The sequence below is a fragment of the Accipiter gentilis genome, chromosome 9, assembly GCF_929443795.1.
Source record: "Accipiter gentilis chromosome 9, bAccGen1.1, whole genome shotgun sequence".
In the NCBI taxonomy this organism is placed as follows: Eukaryota; Metazoa; Chordata; class Aves; order Accipitriformes; family Accipitridae; genus Astur; species Astur gentilis.
Window position 1 is genome coordinate 40132161 of NC_064888.1, and position 15988 is coordinate 40148148.

Sequence of the window (15988 nt, forward strand, 5' to 3'; positions counted from 1 at the left end):
GGCCCCAGCTCAGCCCCATCCTGCTGCCAGGGAGTGCTCAGCATGTGCAGGGCTGCCAAGTGATGCTCCATGGAACGGGGACAGACATGAGATTTGTCTTTTTTTTTTTTTTCTAATCAGAATAAACATTGCTAAAATGAGCGTTGCCCTGCTGCTGGGTGTTGCAGTACTGCAGCAGATCCCCAGGGTTTTTACTTTCTCACTCACCCGACAGTTTTGCAGCGTGGGTATTGCAGCGTGCGTGGTAACACCTGGCTATGCTGCATGTAGCAAGAGCACGGCAGGGATAGGAGCTGGAAGCAGGGAGCAGAATTAGAGATTGGGAGTTGCTCCATCACATCCTCTGCCCCACTTCACTGATGCTTGCCAGCATTTGCAAGGGTCACCCTTTTATAGGCAAAAGTCCCCTTTTAACCAGCACGTCAGCAGCTCTGCAGCCCCTTGGGTTTTGGGCAAGACTTTGTGCTTTAGACTGGAGTGGAACAAGACTGTTTGGGCTTTAACCTGCTTCAGACTTCCCATGGGACCGTGGGAAGGTATGCAATTATCTATGTGTGATATATATTTATATACACATATGCTCAGGCAGTGTGCTCTGGCCACTGTCTGCATTCAGCTGCTGCTTTCTGCATTTGCAAGCGGGAGGTGAACGGTAATTCCAGCTACATTTCCAGCAGTTCCAACAGCTGAGGATGACCCCGGTCACTGAAGGACACCAAAATGATGCTCTGTGTCCTGGAGCAGCCTGCGAGTATTGGAAATCCTTGTTTTTCAGAATTACCAGCTGGCCGCTGAGCTGCACGGCACCCCTTGGGGACAGCAGGGGAAAGTGGACTAGAAATTAAATTATAATAAAATAAACCACATCTGGGAAAATGACCTTAGTGCAATTTTTTGGTCTGTTTTTGTATCTTTTTTATCCTCTGGGTAGCGTTCAGCCAAAGTGTACAGCACTGTGTGCATCCGTGCACATGCGAAGGATGCCGCAAACCCTGGTCGAACGTCAGGGCTGCGACGGCTCACAGAGAATTTTTTTATCCTATAATTCTTCCTTTTTGTTCTAGTATACTAAGCCTATCACTTCAATCTGATTAAGTTTAGGCAGATAAACATCCTGCCATCTGTCATGAAACTTTTTAAACTGTTTGCTCGCTCAAGGAAACGCAGCCGTTTTCCTTTCTGGTTTACAAAGGCTGTAGGGAGGTATCGCCCTGTTTCGCCAAGAATTTATTTTAACACCCGCTGTGTGCCCTTGCCCTGCTGCGGGCTCCTGCCTTGCTCGAGTTTAGATTTTATTTTAAGGGGTGGGGCATTATGTCTGTCCTTAAACACGAAGCATAAGGTGTTACTTGGCACTTAAATGTTGATTTGCATTTCGCCGTTACCTCTTCGGCTGCGTTACAGCTAAATAACAGCCAGCGTCAGGCTGGGGGGGCCATGGGAGACGTCCCCCCGCCTTGGGGGTGGGGGGGGGATGCATCACGTCTTCCTGCACGTGAACATCACAAAATGCCCATTTTCCAGGCACAACCGAAGGCTGAGACACCCTTACTGTTTCTAACACGAACACCCCAATGGAGGGTCCCAGCCAGGGGCTTTCCCAACCCACACCCATTTTTGGGCCCCCCCCCTCCACTTGCCCAGCACCCATGGAGATGCCAAGAAGATGCAGCCAGACCCCTTCCAAGAAAGGAGAGGGATGTGGGGGCTCCCGCACCCAGTTCTGTCCCATCAAACTCCCAACCGGTCCCACAACCCAACTGTTCCTTACATCCCCGAGGGGCACGGGGTGTCCCCAACGCCTTCGACCCCCGCAGCAGCGCCCGGCCGCGGGGACAGGACAGAGAGGCGAGACGCCGGCCGGGGATTATTGAACCAGGAAGCTTTATTTACACAGTAAAAGTAACAAGCAATTTCCTGAGACTGAGCTGCTCTAGTGCAATCAAGTCGTGGAGGGGGTACGAGTGGGCAGCCTCCTCGCCCACCCGGGGAGAGGGCAGCCCCTCCGCGGGGACACGCGCGTCCCGCTGCGCTTGTGCAATTACCAGCGAGACTTGGCTACTACAGGTCATAGCTTCAGAAGGCTTTTTTTTTTTTTTTTAAATTCTTTTTTGTGGTGGTTTTTTGTTGGTTTTTTTTTTTTTTTGGCCATCCTCTTCTTTTGATTTCTTGAACATCAAACCCATAAAGCACTGCTACAATCCTATAACATCCTACGTAAGTCTGTTAGCCTGTTCAGCCAGGAGCTTTTAAACAATGCACTTGAAACACAACTTTATTGGCCAAATAGGCTATGCTATAACGTGGAAAAATTACAATCTATTTTACAAATACTTCTTTTTGTCTGTTTTTTTTTTTTTAATGTAATCTTTCATAGAACAGGCTCAACGAGCTGCATCTGCAAACACACAGCAAACTCCCCGTGCACGTGCTAAGACTTTTCCTATTAAAATTCTGGGTTTTTTCAGGTTGATGAACCCTTATTGCTGCTGACACAGCTTGCTGTCATCCTGAAACGGCTGCTGGCCAGACTGGGTCACGCCTTGGACAAGCAACCGAGTCTCTTCACGATAATAAGCCTGTTTTAGCTACCTAGCAAGGAATAGCATCCCTTGTCTGCATATTACTTTAATATCACATTCTGACAGCCGGCAGGAATTTGCCGGGGGGGTTACCAAAGCGTCTGTAATAGGTGAAATCCTTTACAAACCAAGAGCGGGACCCCCGGGGGGATGCCCTGCTCTCCCGCTGCGGGCGTAGGGTACGGATCTCCTGATGCCGGGGAGCAACGCCACTTCTGACTTTACAATCAACAGGATGTCCCCTGAATCTGAGGCACATACTATATTATATTTAATATTTTTAATTACTTTATTTATATATATATTTATATATATATAAATCCACAAATGTTTTACCTCTACAGAGAGAGAGAAAAAAAAAATTTAAAGAGTAAGGCTTTCTTAAACTGAGAATAAGTACATGAAATCATACAAACCCAACAACAAAATACCCAACAGAACACCACCGTGGCCTCAAAACCGTCGCTAACTGTAGTCTGTGCCTACGCTAACGTGCCCAGTATAAGGCCACGACTCATTGGAGAAGCGTCTTTAGTAAGGCAAACGGGTTGTGCTGTATGTAAACTGAATGCTACGGCTACGTCGAGTACAGCTGGGTAGTGGTCCACTGGTCACCTTCCTACCGGGGAGGGGTTAGCATGGCACCGGTAGCAGCCCTTGGAAAGAAAACAGAAGCCCTTCGGAATTACAGCCCCGGTGATGCGCATGCGAGAGCCCACCCGGAGCTCTGCGGCAGCAGCCGGACATGGATTTGGGTGAATTTGCCCTTTTTTTCGGTCAGTGGAGAGTCGGCAGCTGAGGAGGTGCCCGTGGCCAATGGGGAACGCGTCAGTGATGGGGGGGGATTGAGGTTCGGGAAGACTCAAAGCCGAAAACCGTGCTGTGGCTGTGCCGCTGCGGGGACACGGACCGGAGGGGGGGGACAGCAGCTTGGGGCAACGCTGGCGTGGCCGGACCCTCCCCAAAAGTCCGCGACAGGCAGCGCCTTCCGCTACAGGAGGGCTAAGAATGAAGCCAGGTTGTATTTTCTTTTAAACGATGCATCGAGCGACGCTTCAAAAGAACGGGAGAGTTCCCCAGAATGAAAAGACATCCCCGTTATCCCTTCCCTAAATATTTGGGGCTGGCCCTGCCTGCCGTGAACCCGGCCTGGAGGGAGAGGACGTGGGCACTGCGGCGAGCAAAGCCTCTGCGGTGCCAGGACAGGGATAAAGCTATATATAATGGCTGATGGGTTCCGCTGTGATGGGAGACGCCACACGCGTCCCGAACCACCGCAGAAAAAAAAGTGCACTAACATAACCAGAAATGATGAATCAAACCTGTACCAGTGGCTCTCAGCCCCTTCTGAGTTATCGACTCCTAAAGCTTTGCCAACAGGGGTGCCAAACCCCGCTAAAAATATCATGCCTTCAATTGCTGTTGGTATCAAGGACTTTTTTTTTCTCCTTTCTCGCTTTTGCAGAGCTCAGGAAGTAAACCCTGAGCTTGAGGGAACCTGCAGAAGATGCTGGAAGCCACTCGTACAGCTTTCCTAGAGCTTTAAACAAACAAACGAACCAAAACAAAAAAACGGGTGGAAAAAAAAATATGTCCTTCTAAACCTGTTAGCAAGTGGACAGCTTATTTTTACCAAAGAGAATTCATATCGTACAAACGTAATGGTCACCACTTTATCTGTGCTTAAAAAAGGCACAGGAAGAGGAAAAAGCTTTCAGTGCTGCTACCTGGATTTTCAGCCTTTTGCCAGCTGACTTTTTGTCAAGTAACCCCGCGGCGTGCCTCGGGCGCACAGCCCCTTCACAGTAAGACAGAGCCAAAAAAAAGAGGGTGGCAGCCGTGCCTCGGGTAGCAAAGCGGGCACAGCTGCTGGTAAGCGGGTAAACAGCCCAGTTCTGCTCAAAACTGGGTGTTGGGAACCCAAGCGAGGGTGGCACTGAGCCTGATCGGGGCTTTTTCCCCGATGGGTTTGAGAGAGGGGACTGGGAAGGAAAAAAAAAAGAGGGAAGAAAGGCATTTGAGCATCCTCGGGCAGCGCCCGCCAAGCGCTGCTGCGGATGCCACCGGCATTGGAGCTGTGTGAGCCAGGGGTCCCTTTAATTCCTTATTAGGAAAAGGAAAATTAAAGAAAAGGAAAAAAAAAAAAAAAAGGAAGTAAAAATCCAGCTCTTACCGTTATTAAATTTAAGCAAAACACTTCACTTTTGTGATTTCCCTCTCACGGCACTGCCAGGGACGTGGGGGGTGCCGGGGCTGCGCGGGATGCGGCAGAAGAGGAGCCGCAGCCGCCCCTGCAGCCACCAGCCAGTGCTCGGTTTGCAAATCTCAATATTCTGGTTTTCCCCCACTTTTTCCAGTCCCGTGGGTGGTGGTTTCTCCTTGTGCATCCCTTTCCGAACAAGTGCAGGTGGGACCCGGGGGAGCGTGGCCAGCCCCATCAGCTCCAACCCTACGTTGGCAAAAGCCGTTTACTCGCTAAACGCCAGTTTTTGGCGATCCCTGTGCCTGGTTTCCCCAGTCGGGCAGGCAGTTTCCTCCGACTAGCTGATCTCTGACTACAGTAGTTACAAAGAATTTCAAGATTTACACACGCACGCACACAAAATTGCTCTAAATACCTGATGAAATTTTGGCAAAGCTGCTTCGTCTCCTCCAGCTGGCTGGCAGGAGGAGAGCGGTGGCAGGACCCCGCAAACCCGGCCGCCGGCAGCGGGGAGCCCTCCACGGCTCCGCCGGCAGCCCCCCGACCCCGGGGCGAGCGGACCCCGCTCCCTCCTCAGTTGTTTTCTATCTGCTCGATATCTATCTCGCCATCCAGCTGGAAGAGGCTCTCGGCGCCCGTCCCACCGCTCCGCCACGCCACCCCTTCTTCCTCCTTCCCGCCGCCCTCCTCCTCCTCCTCGCAGGAGAGGTCGTCCCGGCTGGCCCGGCGCTCGTCAGCCCGCGAACGCGGCGGCTCCGGGACCGGGGTGCAGGCGGGGGTCCTGCCCGGCATCACCTCCGGGGAGTGGGGGGCCGCGGTCCATGGCTGGGGACCGGGGAGCCTCTGGGAGCCATCCTCGGCCGCGGCGCTAAGGCAGGTAAGGCTGTCGAAAGTCTGGCGGTTCTGCAAAGGCAAGGGGAAAGAGGCAGCTGAGACAGGCGTGGGGACGGGGACCGGAGGGAATCCTGAGGCTGCGCTGGGCTAGAAGTTACGTCGGATGAGCCGAGAGTCCCGCCGACCCCCGAACCTGCGAGCCCCCACCCGCCATCCCGGCAGACAGCAAGCGGTTCGGTAGAAAAGCTCAGCTCGCAGCCGCCAGGTCCCCGGGAGCAAATCATCCCAACGCCCCCATCCATGGCAGGTCCTGCACCAATCCTGCCCCTGCAACCGGTGGCGGCATCAATCCCCCATCCCGGTCTGGATCGGTCCCACCACCGCCTCTACCCCACGCGTCTCCCAGTCGCACGCGTAAGGCAGGACAGAGCTCTTCGCCAAAAGTAAATCAATGTTTCCAACAACTCCATTTATCCAACTAGCTAAGAGAAACTTCAGCCCCTTCTTTAAGCAGCTGGAGCTCGTGTTCCGCTAAACCCGCCGCTGCGATGGCTCATGGCCATCCTCCCTTATTAAAGACCACGCAAGGTCACTTCTCTGTCCCTCCTCTCTCTAACGAAGAGGCTCCGTGGCTGGTTGCCTTGGCCAGAAACTTGATATAGTTTATGTGCTGTCACGTCTTCAAAATGGTTTCAAACTCCAACAGTTGCTCACGGGCGTTCAAAACCCTCTGCAGCAGAACACGCGCAACCTCTCGGAGGTGCCACCTGACGGCAAGTGTGCTTACCTGACGGGGCATGCCTTTTACCCAGGTTGTTTTTTAAAAAAAGCAAACTAAATCCTCATTAGCGAATGCCGATGGAAATAACATGGTCAATGGAAATAACAGAGCGTGTGCTTTGAGCAGGAGAAGACCGTGGGGTAGCTCAGCAGCTTGTGCAAGCTTCTCGCAAGAGCCAGCACGCAAGCGAGCGTGCGATGGTGCGCTCGCTTCACAGACACCTGGCCCGGCCACGTCCCGCTCGATCGCCCCGAATCTGAATCCAATAAATACCCGGGGGGAAGGCGGTCCCTTCATTAGCTGAAGTTGCTCACCTGATCTACGGCCCCCAAATCCTCAGAAACCACGTCAATAAAGAGGTATGAGCACACCAGCATCAGCGCTCCCCTCCTCCTTACGTTTGTTTGTAGGAGAAAAACTACACGCCAGGATAAGTTATGGATAGCTCGTGTCTTGGTGGAAAAATGGATCGGGTGGGATTCCCCAGACGCTTCACCGGTGCCTGGCATCAGTCAGTATTTTCTTGAACAAGCTGTCTGGTAGGGTTAAATCTGCACATGCCGGCAGCTCTTTGGGAGTCCAGAGCAGCAAGAAGTTGGTCAGTCCGGACAAGGCGACCTCCGAGGAACAGTTTAGGAAAAAAGTGGTGTTTAGGCAGGAGACAGCAAGCAGGGGTGTGTAGGAGGGTGTATTGTTTCCAACAATAAAGATCCTGGAGCACTGCTAAAAGATTTCTGAAAGCTGTAAAACCTCATCACCAGAACCCATTAATACAGGTTAGACAAATGTCGTTAAACTAACGTGGATGTTGGGTTGCCTGGGGATAGCAGGAGGGTGTAGGAGAGCTCTTTGGGTCTCTTGCACGTGTTTATCCGGGGGAAGGCAAACCCTGGTGCTGTTTCCATCACGCCGTCTCTCCAAGAGCCTGGACCAGAATAAAGCCGGAATAACCAGGAGAGCGTCAGGGCTGCTGCCTGTGTGAGCTGCGGCGCAATTCAGGACCAAACACGCCGCCTGAAGATACAGCCTTGCTCCAAACATCCCCACTGATGTTCCTGGGGAATTTATGCATATTTGTTTGAGGGTTTTTTTCTTTTAAATCCAGGGAAGCTGGGAGTAACTCCGCCAAAATAACTTACCCCAGGCTGTAAATGAAGCAAATATCACCCCTTTACATAGCCCCCGAGGGATGCAGGTCAAAGCTCTACCTACTTCACAGGCCAATCATTTCCTAAGAAATCAAAGGTATTTGTGCTGAATTCGTACCCACTGGCCACACGTTGCTGAGAGGCTTTGGGCGCTAAATGATGCACCACGGTCAAACGAGTCGTTGCAGGAGATGATGCAGTGGCTGCTGTATCTCAAAGGAGAAATTCCTGCTGCCCAAGGAGGAGTTGCCCAACCTGGGGGGGGGACTACATTTCAACATGGCCTTCGGTCTCTGAAACCTTCCAAAAACCCACAAGCCCCAAGCCCACATGAAAAAACAGGCATTTGTCCTTTAAAAATGCAACTGCACCCAGCGCCCACGTCATCCTTCTCGTATTTTTTAAACACAAGCCGTGCCTCTCCATGTGGTCTGCCTTCTAGGTGCTGAATGCGTAACAGCTTCAAGCAGAGATCTGCACATTGTGGTTAATGGACAACTTGTAATTACCACTGTGCTTGAAGAAGGCCTGAGGACATAGGAGAAATATTTTCTAAGTACTTAAAAAAATTTGCAAGCATATTTCCAACAGTGATTTAGGCACTTGAAAGCCCAAGTCTCCTGAAAGTCAACAGCCCTCTCAGAAGTGCAAATCCCTTCTACAAACAAAACTCTGGCACTTCTGAGAACGTTAATTTTTCTCCTTCTGCTAATTGAGCTCATCTTCTGGCTCCGGTGCTTCCCAGGCGCGGGCATGCCAGGCTGCTGCGGGTGGGCTAGAGCATCCTGCAAGGATGGAAGATGCTCTACAGCGCTTCAAAGAAGGAGACGGGCGATGCCTGTAATGATGAATGAAGGAGGATGCAACCCAGAGAGCGACTAAACCAGTCCACAGCACACTCTTCCCATCCAAACAAAAAGTGTTTCCGAGCTTGAACACATCTCTGAGAAAGAGCCATGAACGCACTTGACTTTCAGGAAAATTTTGCATTTTATTGGACTTTGGCAAGATAATCAAGCCAATAGCCTCATTTTCCCTGCTCAAATCCACCCGTGCTGCAACCCAACATTTTCCACAGACAGCGTTGAGTCATTCCAGGCAATATTTTTACCTTCCCTGCAAGAGAATGGAAAAACCCTTCCGACAGTCCTGTTGCTTCCAGTTGCTCGCGAAGGAAGGCCACATGCGGGTGCCGAGCAGAATTACTCCCCCTGATGCAGGTTTCCCAGCGCTCGACTCGGAAAAAGCTTTCACCGGCTTCCGCAAAATCCCACACCTCACCTTCCCGGCAGGGGGAACGGCCGCTGCGCAGCCAGAGTCAGCGGTGCGGGGATGAACTTTTTGGGAATGGGTCGTCCCGAGATGGTGATAACCGAGCCAGCATCGCCTGCGCTGGCCGCGGAGCGGCGGTGGATCAGCCACCACCGTCAATGTAGCATCTGTTCTCAGCCCGTCGGGAGTTTTTTTACTCATTTTTTATTTATTGGGTGAATTTAGCGCGTGCTGAAGTGCTGAGCTGGCAAAACTGGCTAGTCAAGTCCTCTATTGATATCGGCCAAAGAGCAGTTTTGGTGGCACAATGCGGCGCTTGTTCCCCATGGCCAGGCAGCCCTGGGCCCCCCCCCCCTCCGAGCTTCTGCACACCCTTGTCCTTCAGCTCCAGACCGAAAGGGGTGTCACGCATCTCAGACGCTGTTGGTCTCAAGGAAACCACCGGAATCTAGACACCCTCCCAGATCTGGTGGCTTTTGGGAGATGCTTCTGGCCATCCTGACCTCACCCAGCCAGCATCTGTAATGTACCTTCCACCCGAAACACCTTTACTCACAACCACAATAACCCATTTCTGACCATTTGAAGTGCTGGTTTTTCTTCCCCCAACTCTCCCCGAAGCTGCAGCAATCCAGCATGCTGGGCAATCCCCCAGGGAGAGGAAGAAAATGAGACGTTGCTAAAGCGAGCACCTAAAAAATCATCTAAATATACAAATAAGAAACCCTTGGCCACTTGGAACGAGCTGCAGGGCTGCCAGCCGACCTCCAGAGCAAAGCCCTTCTTGCGTGGTGGTGACCAAGCTCGGGCTATATCTCCTTCCTGCAGGGCTCTCGTGATGCTCTGCACCGTGTGGGGACCAAGGCTAAAAGCCAGGAAGGCTGCAAGAGCTGACTCACCTCCCACATCCACCCTTTTCCGCAGGTTTTTGCTCCCCTTGAGCATGTGTCCCCGTGGGGGACAAGGGCTGGAGCTAGCAGCCCCACCAGCAAGCAAGTTGGAGAAATCCCGCGGCAACATTTCTTCGTGTAACTCTTCCCCTCGTAAAACACCCAGCTGTGAGCTTTTCCCCGAAACACGTCCCTGCAAACACGGTGGATCTGCTAGAATAAATATTAGCAGGACCGTGATCCCCGCCGTGATCACGGCTTTTGCGCAAACATTTTTTTTTTTTTTTTTTTCCCACCCTGCCAGGTGATTGCCGCAATTTTCCTGGGGAAGGTGTAACGCTACAAGCTGTCAGCACCGCCGGCCCTACCTACCAAGCTGTCATCACCTCCCGTTAGCACACTGGGCTACAGTTGCTTCATAAAGCTGAAAATAACCCGGTGCCAGAAGGAAAGGGGGAAGCGGGCGGCGAGCAGCGCTGCTCCGTGCGGGGACGATGTACCTCTGCCAGCCCTCCCCGTCCAGCACCGGTCAGCAAAAAGTCACCTCCGCTGGTGGTTTCTCTGCCCGCCTCGGGTTTAAATCACTTTCCGAGGCAAACATTTCCTATAAAACACCTTCGACCCCGGTCATTATCTGCCACTCTCGTTGTTTGCATCTACGGCAAAGTCCTGCCTGGCATTGGTGTCATGCAAAGCGCTCATCCGTGCTGCCAAGATGCTCGAGACTGGAAAATGGGTTTCCTTTGGTTTTAAAGCTCTGCAGCACTTCTTTATAGCAGCTGCTGTTATTCGGGCCAGGCACACACACACATCACTCAGGTTCAATACTCTCCACTGCTTTTAAGGCACCCACAATCTTCTCCCGACTCCATCCCCAGGCTGGCGTTCCCCGAAGCTGACCTCCCGGTGAGTGGGAAGGGGAGGAAGAGTGATGGGGAGGGAGCTGCTCGGTCCTGAGGCTAGAAAAACCAACCTCGCCTCTTTATAACCATGAGGAGCATCTCGGGAGCTTTGCCAACCGGCACGGGCTGCAGCGCCGGCCACGCGCGTTCCCGGCTCGGCGGATACCCCAGACGGGTCTCACCTCGCTCGCTGCTGTTTGGTCTCCCCAAAAAACGGGAGACGCGGCTGTCTCGCCCCGAGCAGCATGTGGCTCAGCAGCACCGGCTTCCAAGATCAACATTGCCATCGGGGGCGGGGGGGCGGGGGGAGGCCACGGGTCTTACACCGACCCTGTCCTCCCGCAGAAAGAGCCTCTGAGCGATGAATGAAGTGTCGGGAAAGAAATGACTGAAATACCTGAGGAAGGAAAACACAGGAGGCAGTTATGGGGTATATGAGATGCAAACAGGGCTCGTGTGCCTGGTGCAGAGCCGGAGCTGGGTTGTATGCAGTGTTGCCATGTCAGGGAGCTCAAACTCATCCGCTATTATTATTATTATTTTTTTTTTTTTCATTTTGTCTATGGAGGCATTGAGTAATTTTCAGGCACCCTTCGTCAGGCTGACGTGCAGCAGAGCGTGCCCGCAGCAGCATCCCCCGTACGGAGGGGACGGCTCCCCGCGCTGCTCCCGGCGGGTACCACGATGCTGCCCTTGTTTTCAGGGTCTGCCTTCCCGGCTCTTCCCTTCTCATCCACTAATAAGGAATAATATTTACATATCCCCAACCTTAATTTTGCAATAACAGGCACCAGTGCTTAAACGGTGCATTGAAAGCCTACAGCTTTAGCAGATAATTTTGCTATTATTCTGTTTGGTGTGAAAAACAGCTTTCATGAGCAGGCTCAGAAATATCTATTATCCTACCAAGTTGCTTCACACCACAGTACTAAACAAACAAACCAAAAAAATGCAAGAAAGAGGCTTTAAGTCATTAGTATTAACACTGCCTTTGGAGCCTGTAGAGTTAATTTGGTTTTACTCACAGTTTTGCTCTTGTCTTTGGAGTTCTGTATCTGCCCCAACGACAGTGAGGATGTTAGTGACTTTCCTCCACAAATGCAAAAGAAAAAGCTGTTACACGACCGACCGACGGGAATCCCTCTGGTGCTCCAGAGCCCCAGGGAGATGCTGGAGAGACGAATCCCAGAAATCACGAGAAGCACAGCTCAGCACGGGATCAGAGCAGCGATGCTCCTGGGACTCAACCGTCCCACCCGTGCGCAGCATCCCGCACACGGGGACTCGATCCCAGCGCAGCCTCCTGGCCCGTTCCCATTCCCGACGATAATTGGAGGAAATCCTCATTTCCTGCCAAGAACAAATATTTTCCCTGACAGACACTGAACCCTTCGCTATGAGCTGGAGAAATCCGTCCGCTCAGACAGGTCATTAGGCAACCTCACGTGCAATTACTGTGTATTTATTTCTTTATTTCCAGGTTGCCCAGCACTCTTGCACCAGCACCCTCCCCGGCTTCTCCTCTGCATCCCGAGAAGTTGCGACGGAGCATCCCTGGAGCATCTCAGGGCACCTCAGCACGCTCGGCGCTGCTGACAGCCTAGAGGAGACGGTGGCATCGGGGCCGGGCTGCTCTCCCGAAGATGCTATTGCAATGCCACGGATTTAAGTGGAGTCGTTCTGGTATGAGCAATGGTGAGCCTGAACCTGGCTCGTCCCCAGAGCTGGCAAAACTTCAGGGTATGGAGGGGCTCATCTTTGGGGAAATTCAGAGATGTCGGTATTTCAACTTGTCCCAAGTTAGGATGAAACATCACTAATATGGAATATTTTATTTTTTTTTTAAACCACATTATTTGAGAATCTCAGCCCTATTCCATCTTCATATTATTTGCATCGTTTTCAGTACAGAAATAATACTTCTATTATACTATTGTGGTCTCACTTCATCCCCTAAATTCTAAAGCAAGCCCTTACAGAAATTAAAACAGCGTACGAGCCCAGGGACCAGAGGGTTAAACAGCACGCGGTGGATCAGATGCGTGACTGGGGACACAATCAGATTTTGTGTGCGGTTGGGACAGACACTGCCACGCTTTGTTTGTGTTTCCAGCCCTGTCCTCCCCTGTGAGCGTGAACAAGGGTGCAACACCCAACTCCACATCCCCGGATCCCATGGGGGGATGGAGCCGGGAGCAGGGGATGGAGCTGGGAGCAGGGGATGGCAGGGCACGGTCCCTGGGTACCACGGGACCCTTCGGCATTCGGACCCCCCTCGCCCGGGCAAGAGATGCCGCCGGAGGAGCCCATCCACGTACACAAGTCCCGGCCCGTGCTGGAAAAGTGATTACATGGCAGAAAAGCCCACGTCCCTGGGCACGGCCGGTTTCTGCTTCCACGGCTGAATTTATTTTCAGCCCATTGTGTTTGGTGAGTCACAAATTTATAACTGGGGCAGATGGGACCATTTCGACTGTAAAATCAAAACAATGGATGTCACTGCATTATACGTTATTGCTATTAAAAGCTCTGTCGGGGAACTAAAATAGAGCCTGCTACAATAAATCACCTCCTACAAGCGTCCTCTGACTATACAAAAGTACCTTGCCTGAAATGGTCACTCCAGAGCTGCACCGACAAATCAGCCTTTTATAGGGAGATGGATCTTTTTTGGTGTGCTACTTCTGGCAGCGATATGAGCCGGTACCTAAGAGCAAGGTTATATTGCTGTGGTGAGCACCCAAATTACATCCCACCCGAGCCAGCTCAGCCTCAGGAGCTTATGGAGAGGGATAGGTGAAAAAATGCACTGCCTTCAGTTTTCATTTGGGAAACTAAGGCAGGGAAACTCTGCTTGAAGGACATTTGCAGGGGAGGCAGGAACCGAGCTGACACGTATGAGATCCAGTCCAATGCCATAACTTCAGAATAATCCATTCCTCTTAACATATTGCCCTCTATACGTTAAAAGTACATGCACTTGGACCTGATAAAACTCTTAGACGAGGCCAGTCTACGATACCCAACAAAAGCTTTTATATTTAGCAAAGCAAAGGGAAAAACTGATACAAAACATCTCTGAAACCAATGGAAATACTTCAGGGGTGAAGTTCCTCGCAGCGTACGAGCATCCTCCCTGGCGTCGTAGGTAGGAGGACGTCAGCACGATGGGCTTGCACCAGTGGGCAACCTCAACAAGTGCCACTTGCTCTGCCCTGCCTTGGGGACACCAGCCAAGATGAGGTCTGCTATACTTCCAATGAATACGGAGAATTGTTTGTCAAAGGAACAGGGAGGAAAAAAACCCCATTAACAGTTCAAGCCAGAAGTAAACATCATTATGAACCTAATTTCCAAAACTGACTTGAATTTTTTTCAACTACTTGTGTTTTTAAATAAAAAAAAAATACCGGGGCAATGAATAACAATGGCAGCATATGTAACAGTCTGACCAAAGTTAAAACCAGCTGGCCTTTGAGGTCCTCTATACCCTCCGAACCGAGTCATTTTCTTTTGATCCTGAACCGAAGGCTTTTTCCCACCAAGCCACAAATTGACCTTTGCAGGCTCTCATTCGTGTTTATTTAAAAAACACTGGGGCTTGGAAGCTGGAATCTGTCTCAGAAGTTACATCAATAGCAAACTATTTCCTGGGATATGTCTGGAATTTAAAACCTCCAGTTTTTCGCCTGTCACTACCTTTTGGCAATGTTTGCCACCGGCTCGAGTGGGTGCTGACGGTGACCGAGCTCAGTGCCGCCCCTCCTGCCCCCACCAGCAAGTCTGAAAGCTGCCAAAATTTAAACAGAAAATCTTCTCGTGGAAATTTGGAGAATTTTACCCCTTGAGGAAAGAGCTGGGTGATTGGAGAAGTCACTTCTCCCATCCTGCGGTTTAAAACTTCTCCCTACTCAGAGTCAAGACCAGCCTGAACCATTTCCAAGCTGGTGAGCTGTCTACTTCAGCTTTGGGAGCGTACGGGCTCCTTCGTGCACGGATCCTCATGTAAACTGCCATTATCCCTTACTTTGGAGGGGACAACCAGGCAAGGCACAGCCTGGCTCCCAACCATCAGGAGCATTACACACCCCACTCCTCTGGATCTCCAGCCCAGGCTGAAGCTGACTGTAATCCGGAAAAATGCAAGAGCCTCGCCTCCACGTTTCAGGAGGATGCTCTTGTGATTCCTGGTGCAGATGACTCCATCCTGCAAAGGCACGTGCTCTTCGGAGGACAGTGAAGTCACCCCATGAAAGGCACTGTCTGTCTTACGGCAGCCAGCGAGCAACATGAATACTCCCGTTGTGCCCGGCTCCAACATCTCAGCACTCTTCCCGTAACAGGCGTCTTTCAGGCACAAAGTCTTTTCTGTAACTCTTCCTTATCGAGCGCGCCCACTGCTTCACCCTCACCACCTTCCAAGCTGCCGTCCACTGCTGCCACAACCCTCTCAACCATCCCTCACAGCCCACCCACAGGACAGATAGATAGCTATTTATGGTCAATTCATAACCACGGGAAGCTCTCCACAACCCCAGGGAGATGCAAGGGCATATTGTATTTTAATTGCCTTATTTGTTCTATAACAACCACTCTCTGTCCCACACGCTATATGCCGCACTATATAAGAAGTGTAGATGTGGTGGTTAGGGACGTGGTTTAGTGGCGGACTGGGCAGTGTTACATTAACAGTTGGACTCGATGATCTTAAAGGTCTTTTCCAACCTAAACGATTCTGTGGTTCTACTAAGGAGCTTCACGGAGGAGGAGAAGTAGTTTGCCAGCTGTCTGGGACTCCTCAGTGATCACAGGTACAACTCTCCCAGCAAAGCAGATGGATGTTACAGAAAACTCAGGAGGAGAAGACATCAGTGGTACAATATTTGTTACGCTAGATGCAGCTCCTCAAACTGCAAATGCTTTGAAGGCTCACAGAGAAGCCAAAACCTTGTGGAGCCATCAGAAATGGGGCACAGGTGCCACCCCCAAGTCTTCATTTATTACCAGCGCACAGATGCTAGCGGGGCACTTACAACTGGCAGGAACCAGTATCTCCCATCACGTCTGACAATTATTGCCAGCGGTGCTATGGCTTACACGCCACAAAGAAGTTTGTGCCTTTCTCTATGCGGCAAGTTGTGTTTCCAAACACTAGAAGATGATCCTGCATTTTCAGGTTGCATGCTGCAGGGAACATGGCTGGGGTTGAACAGATAGATATATATATAAAAATTTTTTTATATATATATAAATGACTCACTTTAAAAAAAAACTCTATAAAAAGGATAGCTGTGTTTGGAAATGTGTTCACACAAATTAAAATCTCTCAGTAACAACCGTATCAAAATTTTACAAGGCAGGAAACAGAACGGGCAA

The 15988-nt window shown here is 51.1% G+C and overlaps 1 protein-coding gene across 7 annotated transcripts in view; it reads right to left on the bottom strand.

Moving 5' to 3' along the window:
• Positions 1 to 2337: 2337 nt before the first annotated feature.
• Positions 2338 to 15988, bottom strand: part of FAM53B (family with sequence similarity 53 member B) — a 51768-nt gene continuing 38117 nt past the window's right edge. For 4 of the 7 annotated variants that reach the window (XR_007507235.1, XR_007507234.1, XR_007507236.1 and 1 more), the window contains one exon: positions 5618 to 5688. Coding sequence is in view for 1 of the 7 variants with exons in the window: in XM_049809965.1 (XP_049665922.1) it covers positions 5359 to 5688 (330 nt within the window). In the remaining 6 variants the exon portion in view is untranslated. Of the gene's footprint in view, positions 5689 to 15988 lie in introns of all 7 variants that reach the window. The other 3 variants (XM_049809965.1, XR_007507233.1, XR_007507237.1) reach the window with 3 other exon arrangements.